The sequence below is a fragment of the Lichenostomus cassidix genome, chromosome 3 (assembly GCF_008360975.1).
Source record: "Lichenostomus cassidix isolate B80296 chromosome 3, HeHo_3.0, whole genome shotgun sequence".
Classification (NCBI taxonomy): Eukaryota; Metazoa; Chordata; class Aves; order Passeriformes; family Meliphagidae; genus Lichenostomus; species Lichenostomus cassidix.
This window is the reverse complement of record NC_139483.1, coordinates 53543954-53560165: the sequence shown is the minus strand read 5'-3', so window position 1 is coordinate 53560165 and position 16212 is coordinate 53543954. Positions and strand designations below refer to the sequence as shown.

At 39.8% G+C, this 16212-nt stretch overlaps 2 protein-coding genes across 3 annotated transcripts in view; both read right to left on the bottom strand.

Annotated features, from left to right (window-relative positions):
- Positions 1 to 1769, bottom strand: part of IPCEF1 (interaction protein for cytohesin exchange factors 1) — an 89525-nt gene extending 87756 nt beyond the window's left edge. For both annotated transcript variants that reach the window (XM_085055811.1, XM_085055813.1), the window contains exon 1: positions 15 to 1769. The gene's annotated coding sequence lies outside the window, so the exon portion shown is untranslated. The remainder of the gene's footprint in view (positions 1 to 14) is intronic.
- Positions 1770 to 2141: 372 nt separating this feature from the next.
- Positions 2142 to 16212, bottom strand: part of CNKSR3 (CNKSR family member 3) — a 54269-nt gene continuing 40198 nt past the window's right edge. Inside the window, exons 6-13 of the mRNA XM_085055808.1 lie at positions 15295 to 15414; positions 13509 to 13568; positions 10729 to 10797; positions 9839 to 9985; positions 8049 to 8179; positions 5496 to 5704; positions 4949 to 5038; positions 2142 to 3461 (exon numbers count right to left, since the gene is read on the bottom strand). Of these exons, the coding sequence (XP_084911934.1) occupies positions 3163 to 3461; positions 4949 to 5038; positions 5496 to 5704; positions 8049 to 8179; positions 9839 to 9985; positions 10729 to 10797; positions 13509 to 13568; positions 15295 to 15414 (1125 nt within the window). The 3' untranslated portion in view covers positions 2142 to 3162. The remainder of the gene's footprint in view (positions 3462 to 4948; positions 5039 to 5495; positions 5705 to 8048; positions 8180 to 9838; positions 9986 to 10728; positions 10798 to 13508; positions 13569 to 15294; positions 15415 to 16212) is intronic.

The window sequence follows — 16212 nt, the reverse complement described above, 5'->3', positions numbered from 1 at the left end:
GTATTCAACAATACTCCAAAGGACACAACACTTCTTTCCAATTGTCCATGAGCATTTCTATCTCACACTTTGAGATGGTGCACTAGAGTACAGTGGAAATTGGGGGAAGAATATTTTAGTGCAGAAAACACAAATTCACACTCCTCTGAGATACCAACCCTGCTGGCAAAGGCATTTCTGCGAATGTGTGCACACAAAAGCCTTGACGCCCAGATAATGTGTAAGATATTCCAAAAACTGAATGATGAATGCAGAAAAGCTCCTAGAGAAGTAAAACCTGCAAAGAAAAGGTTTGAGCTGAATTCATCATCAGGGTCTAAGTTAAAGCCTGATAAGGGGTTTAACTTGGTCTATTCAGGATGTGATTGCAGATATAGAGCAGTTTGTGAAGACTACCTGCTGGCGATGTAATAAAACAGTACATAAGATTTGGACTAATGAAACATTTATGCAAGAAGAAAATTCTTTATCCTCTCCAGCTATAAAACTAGTCTTCACCATATCTGTTTCCTGGTTTGGTTAAGTTTTGAATTTAAATTTCTCCCCTTTCTGTTCAGTGAGCACCAAGAGTATGGAGCATGCTGGTTTTAAAACAAGCCCTGCTTATGAGGAAGAAAAGATTATGGACTCATTGATCAGCACAAAATTAGTATAACTCAGTACTATATCCACTTCTGTTGGTCATCCAGAATCCAAACACCGATTAATTTAATTGGCCAAAATACTACAGGAAACACATTGCTTGGAGAATTGCCCTGAACTCTGTCTCTACAAGTCATTAATAGTAATTTTTATGTCTTACTTCCTCTCACACATTACCATCCAAAATAGGATTTTCTTGTAATGGTTATATAAGGGAAACCAAAGGTATTGGCTTTCACATATTCTACAGAATAAAACAGAAGACTGCTCAATATTTCAAAAGTACACATTCCTTGCTATACATATATGTATGAGTACTAAATATTCTTTCCCATTTTTGTGGGCTTAATGATATTTTCCAATTAACTGTGTTGTTTTGCCACTGTGACAGAGTATTCAGAGCACTGTACCATGGCAGGGTATCTGGAAACGTACATTATATTCATTAGGGAAGTCAGCCTAGACATAGTTGTTGATAGGACAGATATATGTACCTTCAACATCAAGAAATGAGCCAAGTTTTTACATAAAAGCAGAATTTTTCTCAGGTTAAGCCAGAAAGATATGAGCTATGATTTATTTCTAGATATGTGGGACTTTTTTTACCCCTAAACTGTAGAGCATCCTCTACATTCACTATACACAATAAGAAGTTAAGCATGATGGTCCCCATTCAGTTTTAAAGTACAGAAAACATGACATTGAAGGTGAACAAAATTTCCATTTTAAAAGTCTTGTTTAGACAACATCCTTAGAACAGTTCAGCCAATTTAAGGCTGGACTATACTACACACAGCCTACAACATGGCAGTTTCAGCCCTTATCTTGGTGGCAGGACCAAACTGTTGGAGTGTTCAACTGCACAGCAGCAGTTCTGGTCATGTCTCTAGTACAGACTGCCATCTCGGGGAGTGGAGGAGAGTGGCACAAAACAAACATATTACAACTTGCTTTGATCAGAAAGGTCCAAACCAGTGCCCCCAGTCATCAGTGAGTCACAATCAAACATAATTAATTGAGAAGTGAATTAAACACCCTGTCTCTCCCTGCAGGGCTGTAGCACAGCTTCATAACCTCAAGCAGTTGAATGGTCACATCTTCACAGAATTACAGTGTGTTCTTAACACTTCTGTTATCACATGTGATTCCTGCCCCAGTCCAAAGTGCAAACTAGCATTTAACTTCCCTCTTTCCCCACCAATTATTAAATATAAATCCTTCTTTTCAGCAAGACTAAAGGAGTAAAGGCTGTTGGCAATGTATCATCTATAAAAATAGTTAGTCTTACAATTAGAAGGTAATACAAAATCTTGTTTTCTTTTCATTTGACTAAGCTGTGCCCAATACTGCAAATACAGGAAGGTAGAAACTGTATCTGTTTAAATGTAAAAATATATACAACTATATTTAACATTTAAATAACTTTAAACACAACTGTTTGCATTCTAACAATCTTATGTACATTCCTTCTTAAACAATACCTCTTTAATATCCTCCTCTTTTGTTAAACAAGTTTTATTTTCCTCCCAAAACACCCAATGCTACTTTAAAATTCTGGAGGGGTAAAAATTAGAGCTATATAGAAAATAGCAAGATGTCTTACAATTGTAGTGTATGATAGAACATATTTTTCATAAAAACAGCACATCATTCAAAAACTGAACCACTGTAAAAGTTCTTGTAAATCCAACAGGACAGTCTTTAAAAGGTTACTTTGGTTAACAGCAAGTCATTCTTAAACAATTAAGGAAAAAATATATATTCTTTTACCACCTCTACAGATGCATTTCCTTGGCATGTTGTAGCAATCCATATACCTCTACAGATGAGCACTGCAGTTGTTCAGTGCTTCTCATTCGTACTGTGATTTCAATAAAATAGATTATATATAAGGTTGGATTGACTTATAATTAAATTAGTCCAACTTCCTAAAATCTCTGAATAGGAGAACTCTCTTCCTAAGACTTCATAGGAACTCTGGATATCAGAGAAAGAACAGTAACACTACTACTTCTTCCTCACAAGGTTGAACTCATGAAGTACTTGAAACAGCATCACTAGGTTGCACAGAACTGCTGTTTCCCTGCTTATTTTCCCAGTCAGGAGAGTGACACAACTTCTGTGAGCTCTGGATACTCCAACACCCAGCCAGCCACACCAGCCTCTGAGCATTCAGACAACTAAAGTGCCACAGGACTTCACAGTAATGCAATGCTTTCCTCTGAGTCATTATGCTTTTTCCAGGTCATGTGTGGCCTCTACCTCACTGAAATTTTACTCATTTCCACGGGAATAAATGCCTTCAGCTTTAGGCTAGGAAGAGGAACTTGATCTTTATCTTTCTTCCCTCCTTGCATTATGAAACCCTCTGATCCATCAAAAATGACAAACAAAAAGGCAAAAATATAAGATTCTCCAGGAAAAGAATACTGCATTAGTCACTGTGTGTCAGTTAAGCTGCAAAGTAGAGAAGCCTGACCAACAAGCAAAGGCACTTGGTAACAGCGCTGGAGACAACAGTCAATGAGTCAACAATTTCAGTCTCGTGATCCAACTGACCAGCAGCGAGGGCTCTGCCGAGGAGGATTTTGTGGACGATGTAACTGATGATTTTTTAGCACCTTCCTCTTGAAAAGGAATTGTTGCACTGTTGTGGAGGTCTGTATTCATAAAACACCTGCTGCCTCGAATGTAATCCGTTCCCCTCACTAACTGCTTGTCAGACACTGGCCTGGAGAGAGGGTGCTGTGTGGTGGGGGTTTCTTCAATGATTGGGGGTATCCTTTCGTTACTGAAGTACCTGCAGAGGACATCGTCACCTGTACAAACAGGAGGAGGAAAACCAATTACTGCTGACTTCAAAACCCTCCATTAACATTTTCTGTTTTATAAAAGCATTCTGGTTACACTTCAAACCTAGAACTGGGTTTTTGTTCATAAAACCCTTGGACAGAAGCAGCTGTCAATAGATTCATGGCTTGTTACATCATTAATGTTTTTTAAGTGACACAAATAAAATAAATCCATACACAGAAGATAACATTTGACTGTTACATTCCAGATTTATACACCCCAAAAATGCTGGCACAGACTGCCTTCATGCAAATAACTACCATGGGGGAGATGTAACAAACCTTCTTCTAATGTGTTATTCAAAACGCTGAAGAGACCAGAGTTGAACCTATGTATTTCTCAATGTAACTCATGAGTAATTTAAAATCTACAAATACTACTCTGGACAAGAGAAAACAGTTTTACAGGTGAAGATATAAGTACTTCCCTCCCTGGTTTTGACCACAGATTCATGATGCTTTTTCCATTTTGACTCTTCCCTAGACACCTGACCAAGGCAGCTGCTACTACAGACATCCTACTGGACTAGGCAGGCCTTTGTTTCTGATCCAATACAGCTTAAACACAAGCCTGCAGCACGTAGGTACATTTCAAGTATTAAAAAAAGGAAACACAAAACCAAAAGCAAAACCAAACAAAACACCATACACACAAAAACCAGTCCTGCCACCTGGTGATTGCTCTGTGAGACTTGTCACTTAGCTCACTTCTAATATCCTTTCAGGTTGATGCTTCTTGCTATCAGCTTCTGTTTTTGCATGACAGTAATAGAATCCAGCTTTGATTTTACCCAGAATTAGACATTAGCTTCCATAACTGATTCCAAGAATAAACTAGTCATCCTTATTTCCCACTCTAACAGGATGTAAATAGTCTTTCAGATGCAAAAGAGGGTGGGGAGAAGAGTGTGGGAAGTAAAAAAGCCATCCAACCTAACACCCAATGTTATGAGCTTCTGTCTCTCTGCCATTCAGTGATGCCTGCAGAACATGCCGCTTTTTAACAGCAGTAGCAGTAAAAAGCAGCTCCTAAAAGGCCCTACGTTTTACATTTTGAGAATAAGCTTTCTTCTACAACAGCCTCCACAGTGAGCTACACAAAGACTTAGCAAAAAAGTAGTTACATGACCAATATTAAACGCAGAAGAGAAAGGAGTGTGTGCAAGAGCAGAATGGTAAACCTCTGCTATGAAGTAACAAGTACATATCTGCCTCAGTCATTCTAGCTAACTTTTAACACTCACTACAATTCTAAGACAGGTTTGAGTCCCATCACAATTTTCACAACTACCATCTGGCATTCCTGCTAAACCCAATAGTAGTCATCTTGGATCAGTTCAGCAATATGCAAACCATAATCCTCCATTCCTAATTTAAACACATTCATGCCATTTACCCCAAGGAAATTTTGGACAGGAAGAGATTAGACTGAGGGATAAAACCTAAAACCTTGCCTTTTCTCCCTGATCCTCGTGGCCTAGAGAAGGGTTCTGCAGCTCCTATCCAGCTTCCATCAGCAGGCATTGACAAAGGACGAGGTTTTCCTAGAGACAACAGAGAAGGTTATGAAGAATTACATAAAGTTTAGGAAAACAATTTTTAAATTTTCACTTGTCCTAGTTAAAGGAAGAGATAAGCAATAGAGTTCAAATTTTAAGAAAAAAAATATTTTAAGATACTTCCACTGGTGACATATAAGAAATTAATGTGCTGAGTTTGAACAGCCACCCTCTTGTTGATTTACAGCAGGAGTGAACATAACTTGTAACCAAAACACACATGGAAATGGCTTTCTGTAGCAGCAGAGCCCAGCTGAATGATATCCGTTAAAGAAATAAGAACATTTAAGTGAAATTATTTCAGATGTAGAATTTCATTCACAATTTGCAGAGAATGCTCATAAATTCCATCAAGTCTGATGAGCAGTTTACTAATAAAAATCATTTCGGACTGACCAAAGCCCTTATTGCAACAGCGATAATGAGAGAGGAATGAACTCACCATAGGACTGCGTTTTTTCTCTCATCTTGGCTGGTAAGATATTTACTTCCATGGGATACCCAGGCAACTGATCTGAATCAGCAATAGTAAACCTTCGCCTTCTGCTCTCCTGATCCAGAAAAGAATTGGGAGACTCGGCGCCCTTGGACCCAGGTAGTGGCTGACCGCGTTTGTTGCCTCCTCCATACACAAAACTCCCCTTTTCATCTCTGAAAGCACATGTCACTTCAGTTAGTGGCTTAAAAGAGTTTAATGCTACAGACATGAGTAGGTTTGAAAGATACTTCTAGCACCCGGTCATGCTTGTGACAACTGCCATTGTCCTGCAAACAAGCTGGAAAAAGCACCCGAATAAGTCAGGTGGTAGAAGACTTCATTATATTTACCACGGAGAAAAGAAAGCAACCCCGCCATGCTAATTCCCTCTTAACAAGCCAGTAATTTAACACACAGAGAACTTTAGAAGCTCCACTCCTGAAAAAGATTTTGATAAATGAGACCCTTCTGTCCTGAAGGCACCAAGGCCCCAGTTTCACTGCCTGCTCAGTACATAGCTGTGACTCATGAGTGCTACATAAATTTATCCATCTCTGTGTAATGGTAACACCTATCACCTTCATCTGAGGGACTCTGTTTTTCAATCATTGTAGGAGTCCAATAACTGTCACTGAATACTTACCACCTTCTCTCTCCCTTGAGAGTTTCAGTCACAGATTCATTGTGTGTGTGTATATATACATACATATATGATTTTAACTAAATTCTGCAAGTACTTTTGGAAGAGAAGCTACCCTCCAAATTAAGATTTGCCTGGAGGCTTTTTCCCCTTCTCTGTACATGTTCAATCCTATTGCTTGAAGCAACCATTAGCCAAGTCAGGCATTAAAACACACAGCTGACAGTCTAAGCACACATATACCCAGTATTCATAGCAGTCCCTGGCCCACTTGTCCAGCTCTCCAGCAAGAATACTACAGCTCAGTGAACAGGAAGGAGCTATTTATGGAGATGCAGACACCAAAAATTGCACTCAAATCTTACACCACAACTGCGTGTATGTGCAGAGCTCTCCTACACCACCACCATGTGGAGACTGTGCTGAGGGGAAGGAAAACAAACACTGCTCTCTGCCTGCAAGTGAGGACCAGAGGAGATCCATGCCAGGATGGGAAGAGAGAAAAAAAAACCCAACTAACACACAAATGCACCACTATTTCAAGAGAAAAGCAAAACATGCAGAGGGAAAAATAAATGGCCAAACAGAAGGCAAAAGAATTGCCCTTGCTCCTCTTCCTGCCTGCCACAACTTCTTTAATAGTCGAAGTCAAGATGCCTTCCCCCTTCCACACATCATCCAGGACAAGTTTTACAGCTCATATTGTGATTTCCCCCCTTTTCAACAGGGATTCAGGTCTAAAGGCATCTGAAGCTTTATATAATTTTGTGTCTCTTTAGGACAGATAAACAAATTGAGCACAAGGACATAATTCACAAATGTGCTTGAAATTTAATGATTTGAAAAAAAGACTAAGGCATTAATCTGCTAAATCTATATGCTTGTTATTATGCCAAAAGATTTGAGGATCTAGGTTTTTTTAAATAAGAACTGAGCATGTGTAACCATAAAACCAGGCAGAGAAGTGGTCAAGGTAGGTCTAACTTCAGCAAAAACACCCTACCTTGGAGAGCCCCCCCTTCCAGCCCTGCCCCAAAGGCTGCAGGAATACAACCTCTGTCTCTGTATCAGCTCTCACATGACAGAAGGCAAGTGCTCTCCCACAAGGCCTGCAGCAAAAGGTCTGAGTTTCCATGCTGGGCTATCTACGCATAACCCAAAGTGTCAGGGACAGCCAGGAAACATGCCTGCCTTTCATGTCTTGCCTGAAAACTCTTTTTTCCATCCCCTTCCCAGATCAGCTGGCAGGGTTCTGGCATGAGTCAACATGAACTTGAGAACAAACAACAGTCAGCCTTACCATACACACCACTCTCCCTCCCACTGTGTATACAGGTCTGCATTTTTATAGCTTACACCGCGGGATAAAAAAAAAAGTTGGTGTATTGACTCTCCCTTCCCTTCAGTGGGAACATATTTGTTTTAAACAACTTACAAGTTTAAAAATTTAACGTGATAGGCATCATTTAATGTGACGTTCTATCCTAACTCCCACAACAGTTAATTTGCTAAAAAAAAAAAAAATCCAACAGTACAAAAAAGTCACAGACAAAAATTATTTCTTGCTGCGTGTAGTTGGATTTGAACAGTGTCAGAAACATAACTCCTCAACAAAACCAGAGATGAAATTGCTTCATGTTCTGGGAATAACTGATCTCAGTGACACACAGTAATCTTCTAGTAATAAAATCTGTTACAATCTTGGCAGTATATGCATTTAAGCATAAGTCTAAGCAATCCAATTCATTTGGGCAGCTAGAAGAAAGTCTGAGATTAGCAGTTTCCTCAAGCTAATCTGTGCAGAGCTCTAACAGCAAGGCAGCTCAGAAGCAAGTGCAATGAAGCAGTTTTTTGTTCAGTAGTGCATGTTTGCATACCGAGGAGAATATGGAACAGCTGGTGGCGGGGGTATGTACAGATCCAAAATGGCTGGCTTCTCTTTCTTCAGTGAGGTATCCACGGTGCTTTCTGGTGACTGAGTTGAAGTTGGAGCAGGTGGAGGACTGGTCTGAAACGTTAGACAGGTATCAAACATCTGAACATTCATTTATTGTTCACAAAAAGATAATTTAATTATCAATAGTACCATTTTCATCCCCTAGTGAACTACTGTCTCTGTGTTGTATGAATACTTTATAAACTCTTAGAATTTACATTTTCCTCCACCCCCAGTTTTGGCTAGCTTTACGGGCCCTCCTACATAAGTCCTATCATGGGTAATGCATTGCTGAAGAATATTTTGCTCTTTCCAGTTCTATTTTTCCTGTAAATTCCACAGACAAAAAAAAGCAACTGAGACAAAACCCCCTCTTCTATTTTTAGATGCCTTAAAAGAATGCAATTTGTTAAATAGAGATATGATTTGCATGCCTTGTGAAGCCAGCATATGCTACCTTTATTCCACACAATCCAATGCCTGGGGCATAGACAGGAATATGGTAAAGTAAACCATAAATTGGATCAATGGATATAACTAGGGCCAGGGAAGTAAATTAAAAATAGATTTAGCATTGCTCATCGTTGTAGCTCATTCTATATATTCTCAGTATCTTTCCAGGCTCTTGTCTGCCTCTAGGAGAGAAAATGTTTCAAAGACCCTTTAACCTTTCTCAGGCAAGAGAACTGCACTCTCTTCTTTTTGTCAAGGGCCTGTCCACTTAGCTAATGACACTCCTGAACAAGCAACTGCCTTCTCACAGTCAGTACACAGAAACCCAGAACTGTAAAAAGGCTTCTCTCATCATTCCCTCACCCAAGGAAACGCTGCTTTGGCATAGCCTGTAAGCCAACCCCAGCTCTTCACACTGGTAGTACATGTCAGGCATGATGCCACAAAAACAGAACACAGGCATTGGTGAAAGGAAGGATGAACAAGTAGTCAAGTACACATGTTCTACCCAGTTTGAGAGAAATCTGCCTTCACCAAGATAGCCATCCGCATTTCACAGGTTGAAATTATCCCCACAGCTGCAGGGTGACCTGTATCAGAACAGGAGTAGGAGTGGGAACTCTCCCTGCTTTTGTGAATTTCAGGTAAGTGGTTTAAATTCAATTAGGTTGTTTCCTCCTGCAAGTATTAAGGTCCAAGCTTCCTAATACAACAAGCCATTGGTTGCTTATTTAAGAATAACTAACATCGCTTTCTCTGTCTCCTCAGTACTCAACCCGTGAATTGCCCAACAACCAAATCTTATTTAAACAAGGAGTTTAAATAATTTGAAAAACACTCTTTCCAGCCCTTCACCGGACTAAAAAGAGGACAAATACATAGAACAATCTAAGTTATTTCAGCAAAAACATATTACTGTGATAAATAGAGAAAGCAATTATTTATTGCTCCAAGCTGATGAATTCCATACATATCAGCAGTTTTGCCTAAGATAAGTTCTCCCAGTAGCACACCAACTGATTAAAATGTTCAGCACACCTAGTCCCTTTGTGTAGCAAGAGGGCATTATCTGGTTGCAAGGAAAAAAAAGAAAAAGGAAAAAGAGAAGAGCATTTTCCCTTTTATCTAGGGACCATAAGAAGACAGCCATTTCACCTAACCTGCCTTGACCTATACACAAATACAGGAACTTCTGGAGCATTTCCGGGATTTCTCTTTTTTAAGTTCCAACCAAGACATTCCCATCCTGAGATCAGAGTGGAGCTGGCAGGCTCTCACCTGCCCCAAGGGAGGTTTCCAGCGCAGGTTCTTCAGTGGAGCAGGAGTGAAATGAAAAGAGCCTGTAGGACGTTTCTTGAGCAGCAGCCTAACTCCAGCAGGATTCTCTCGCAATTTGGCCACCAGATTTTTTAGTTGCCATCCAACCTGGAAGAGAATAAAGGTATCTTTTATTTAGCACTTCTTTTCTGAAAGCAAACAAACAAGAAAAACCCAAATCCCCCAAGTCAAACCGCTTGTTTTCACATAAACCTAAGATAAGAGATCCAAAACAGCCGTTTTAAGAATTAAGAAAATAATTGGAAAGCTCATTTTTGCAAGGTCATTCATTTTCTTCCCAAGAAAGTTCTCTATTTAAACTGTAAACTAAACACTGAGATATCAGGCAGCGTCCTTTATACCTCAGTTCCAGTCCTAGAAGGATGCATGGATATGCTCAAATTGACTGACACAGGGATTCACAGTGAACTACTTTTATCACATTTCTTTCTCACATTGGAAGGCATTGTTTACTTGTGCTAAGCAAAAACGTAATCATTACATCCAAGTTCCCAGATTCAAATGGTTTGACAATCATTTGCAAATTACTGGGGGGGGCTTTTTAAAGCTCTTTATCTGCATTTCAGTGGACTGTAACAAGGCATCTAGAAACAGGTCCTAAATGCAACAAAAACTATTTTAATATGATGCATAAAGCATTTAAACATGAAATATTGTGTATTTATTTTATCAAAATATTGTAAAAAATAAATACGTCTTCAAACACAATGTTAAAAAGCCTTAGACATTTCACCAGGAAAACACCAGAACTGCCTCCTGACCCTATCCATTCAGCACCTGTGGTGCAGAGCAAGCATAAGGGAAGGTCTGCAATGCTGCAAGTTACTCACCACAGTTTGCCGATTAACCTGGATCACTTCATCACCAGCATGAATCTTCTGAGAGCGATCAGCAGGGGACTACAAAGAGGAAAACAAGAGTCATGTGCTGCTATAACAACCCCCAACAGGCTAAATCAACGGCTGCATCAGCAGTGCTCTTCCATGTATATAATTTTCACATCTACTGGTGACTTGAGAAATGTAAATGCATTAATCTAATTATTTATTTTTATACTGGGGGAGCTAAAGGGGAAGGGAGAAGGCACAGCCTCTATCTCTTACAGGCCAAATTGTACTTAAGCCATGGGACAGTCTCCACTCTCCTTTTCCCTCCAGTTTGTACTATAGTTTTAGACAGTAGTGGGAGAGGACTGAAGATTTCTGCCCTAACAGAACAACCATCTCAAACAGCTTTCAAATAAATGTATATTGATTGAAAAAAATACATTAAGACTTCGAAGGTACAGAACAAAGGACCAGAAGCCCTCCAATCCACAAGACAGATCCATTGCACTTTCCCTTTTTTGTCTTGCAATATAAATAACAGCTTCTGACTTTAATGTGAAACTGCCTGCCTGAACCACCAAGGTCAGCAGATAAAAATATATGTTTGCACACATCAAATGTACATAGACAGGTATTATTCAAATACCTATCTAATAATAATAGACTTTAAAATACAATTTTCTTGGAACAAAACCTAAGCTCTGGGGAGCTGTTAGCAAGGAATGGATAAATATGTCAATATTTAGATTTATCAACAGCTGGTGCAATGCACCAGCCCTTGCTGCAGTTAATTAAAAACACTCTCACCGCTACAACACACCAGCACCTACCAGCCTTGACAACACCCAAAGCACACACACATACTACCTTGGTACATGCTGCACCCTGGTCACAGGACAACATCTCCTCCCATTGCCCCCACCCCATGAGTAACCTCCAGGCAGCAGGCCAGCTCTTCCCAGTGACTCCAGAACTAAGCACTGGGATTAAGGACTCCCTTCTCCACCTCATCACACCTTTACAGCTTGAGTAATTTTGTTATGAGAAAGAACTGTAAGAATAAACAGTGCAACAAAGGAAGAAAATATGGGGGAATTTGTGGGAGGCTCCAGCTATCATGAGTAACCCCATTTCTTCATTGTCTTCTTGCTTCCTCTGAGAGGAAATGCCTCTGTGGAAAGCTGCATATAGAGGAGTCAACCAAGATCATGAAAAAATGCTGGGCCAGAGTCAAGTTTGTGAAAAACAAAGTTCATTTCAAGCTGTCCTTTGGGTGACCAACAGCTCGCCTGAGGGAGGGTGGGGGACCCTTGCACAGAGAACTCCTGCAGCAAATGACAGGTCACACAGCACAGACACTGGAATCCCATTGTGAGAACAGAGGAAAGAGCAAAGTTTAGCTTTAGGCCAACATGACATGTGAAGTCACACGTAAGATGGCACAGCTCAGCAATCTTCTCGGCTGATTTGTACTAAATGGACTTCCCCAGTTCTTCTGTTGTTCAGTACTGTCAGTTTAGGGGTGCAATTCCATTGCATTCCCATACACCAGCTCCTGGGGACAGCTACTAAAATACCATTCTAAACCTAGCAAGAAAATTGAGCCAAGGTCCAGCCTGTGTCTTCTAAATGATAGCACACCACCATAAAGACATCAGTTGTTCACAGATCTCTCAGCCACTTGTCAAGTTTTGCTGCTCCAAAGGAAGGCATTTGCCCAAAGGAAAAACCAGTGTTGATAAAAAAAAGCAGACACTTAGGTCAACACTCAAAGCTACAGAAGGAACACAGACCCAAAATAAGACCTACTTGCAGAAGCAACTTGCCAGCAGTCAACATTACATTCTTTCGCACTCATAAGATGTTAAAATTACTGCAAAAGTGGACTTGGTATCTGTGGCAGATCCTATACAGAGTTATGCCAGGACAATAGCATAAAAGCTACAGAAGCTTTCTGAACTGCAAGCACAAATTTTTCCACCCTCTCCTGCCTGATCCCTGGACCTGGCAGGGAAACAACTAGAACCACTGGTTCTTTCTTATTCGTACAAAAAAAGAAAAAAAAAAAAAAAGCATTGCTGCAAAAGCCAAGTTTCTCTGCTCTTTTTTCTTTCAGTCACTGCTCTTGTACAGTAGTCTGTTTTGAAAACACCACAGCATCACCTGCCAGCCTCAGCTGCTGGCTAGAGGTCCACTCCTTCAAGGGCTGCCCAGAAGCCTTCAATAAACTCTCAGCTACAAAGGACTCATAGTGTACAAATAAAACAAGCAACCACCTGCAGTAAAAACTAGCTGCCTCTCTTGCCAACTCTTCCCTTCCTGCTGACCCCTCTTAAAGTCTTACTTGTTCATAGTCTTGTTATTCTGCAAGGTAATTTTGTCACGGGACAGCTCATTGATTTCATTACTCATTACTGAATTTAGCACACTACCACATAAAGTTCTTGTTAGGGGAGATTGCCTTTGCCAGTGGAGAGCAAATACATCCAAGACTTTGTTAAGCAAGATACCATAAGGGCTCAGAACAGCAGATACAGTAACCTATTAAAGCAATTACTGTAATGCCAAGCATTTGAACTAATTTGTGTACTTGCAGAAACTGGTTTAATCGGACTAACAGTGAAACATGCAGGCACAAAATATTTAAAAATGTGGATAAGCAAATGACACATCACACAGTATTTAAAGCTGATACTACCATGCAAGTCATATGTAAAACAACAAAAAGCAGTAAGTCAAACTAAATCAAAGCTACTGAGTTAGTCTACATTTACTTCACTTACATTTTCTGTAGTTCCAGTAATTACATGCAATCCATCATAAGTTGATTTTATGTACATTCCCTAAATACAAGGAAAAAATGAAAAACAAGTTTAAAGGCAGAACAAACCACACAGCTTATCTGATTAAACCACTGCTGGCAACAGACTCAAAACACTATTAAAACCAGTTAACAATTCATATATTCTCCCTAGAAAAGCATGTGGTCCAACATTACAACACTCTAAAGTTCTTCACAGATCACTTTTACTGTAATTCATTATAATATTTATAATGACTTAAAAAACCTAGTATATGGAATGCAATTTAGAAATACTGTCTGGTTGGTAATACCAAAACACTGCTGGTTTTGCTGCCTTGTCAGTCTTTGGCCTTGAACAGAACTTTATTTCCTTACTACCCAGCCTGCACTAGAGAATTACAGGTTTTATTAGGTGGCCACCATTTCTCTCCACACAGAGCACACTTACAGGTGGGCTACAAACATTGCTGACATGTTCTTTTACAGCTTCTCTTGGTAAGTCAATATACAGACTGCCTCATAACCACAATGCTCACATAAGCACTAAAAGCTCCAGCAGAGTATTTGTGGCTCTATATGTTAATGCTGAGTGTGAATACAAGGACAAAATTGATGAAGTGGGTGTTGACTATAAGAGCACCAAATTAAAAATCACAAACAGGCTATTAACTAGAAATTACATAGATTTCCCCACAAGAGGTGACCAGGCACACTGGTTTCTAATAATATCTGTTGTTAGAAACACTCACACTGAGAAGTACAGAACTGGATGTCACTCTGGAGCTGAAAGCACCTTAGCTGCCTGAAGTTACCACACTCATTTTAAAAGCAGGTGGAAAAACAGATGATCTTCTTGATCATCTGTCCTCTCCAGCCAATTCCCTGCCTGTCTTCCTGTCAGTATCCAATTGTGTGTACCCAACTCCTTGTTTCTTACTTAGGCCAAGTTAGACTGACTGCTTCGTTGTACCTTATGCATCAACAAAGAGGTACCCATAATTCCAAGAATGCGTGACTGATTCAGTCAAATCCTCTGGTCTAGGTAAAACTATACAGCACAATAAGACTGTGCAGCTTTCTCTAAAAATGTTCATCTCTCCTGCTTTCAGGGCTAGGGCTGAATACAAATGCCTGTGAAAATTTAAATTCCCTCCAATTCATTCTAACACATCTCTTCCCTAGGCAGAAAATCCACTAAGATTTCAAATTAAGTTTCTCATAACCAGCACTCAGCTAAGCAGAATCCACTGAATGAACAAGTCAGTAACGTGACACGGTCACCAAGCACTTAAATTCTCATTTTCCTGCTAAAAGCAAACCACCAAAATTCTCATATTCATCTCAATCTTGCTATAAACACATAAAAAAGCATCTTTCAAAACACAAACATCATTTCTCATTACATTCTCCCTCTCCCAGACCCCCTAGAAAAACAAGTGGTTACAGTAACCTGAAAAAAAAAAAAAACCAACTACTGGCTTCACAGTTATTTGTAAATTCTCCAATATCCTGGTTAACACAAAAAAATTCAATTTAGAATCAGAAATTATATTTGGGATCCAACCTATTATTGTGCATGTCTGTCCCTGGCAGCCACTCCAGCACACCACCTGACAATTGATCTTTAGAGTTCCTCCCCATGCCTCTTTCTTTTCCCCACAGATGGTGGTTTTGAAATACCTTATTATAAATACACACTTGCATTGACTCACAGAGCTATCTATTAAACACTGGGAACATCAGGACACTCCAGAATTGCTTCTTACCAGGCCTTCCCCAGGTTTAATATTGGTTAAGTGGACCTCCTCCAGACACGCACACTGGCTCATCAGTGGGTCTGTAGTTGATCGGATGGCTTTATCACAAATGCCATTTAAAGTCTTGGCCTGCATTGAGAACATACAAAAAACAGTTAGGAAAACTCTCTCCTGGCTTCTTTCAATTTCCAAAAGATGTAAAGAAAAGGAGTTCTAAACCCACAGAAGACTCATTTGTACAGATCTATTCTACAGCATGTCTACATCCTTAGTGTAACCCAGCACAAACAACCTGTTTCCATCAGTGCCATCTTACCACTGCTAACAGATGCTGACACATCCTCCAGCTAAAAAAATAAACACACAAAATATAGCAAAAAATTGGATCTGGGGTTTGTTTGCTTCAACCAAAATACAACCCATTAAAATACTGAAACATTTTGATGATTCCTTGTGAGAACAGTTGCCAATTCTACATGTTGATCTGTATTTCTGCTATGAGAATCTAATTGTCCACGTGTAACAAAACGTGATGTGCTGGCCACTGACATATCTGCAGAAAGCTTTACAGTACAAGGTAGGACATCCAGCACTTAAGTACCTCTGCAGTACTTCTCTCTACTATGCCTCTGAACTGACCTCTTCTGGAATGCTTACACAGGCAAGGTTCATATTTCCTTTTGACCAAAACATAACTGATCCCAAGCCAACATTATAACTAACGGCTAATTCTGACCTTGGCATGTGTGACAGTAAAGTTGAAGGCAGAATGGCTTTGCCTTCTAGAACATGTAACTATCAGAATGCCTAACTAAACATGAAAAAAAAAAACCCACAAAAAATCCACCAAAAAAAAGTCAAAAAATCTGTGCCCTCTCTACACTCACAAATTGCATTATGTCCCACTATATTTTCCATCTCGACATC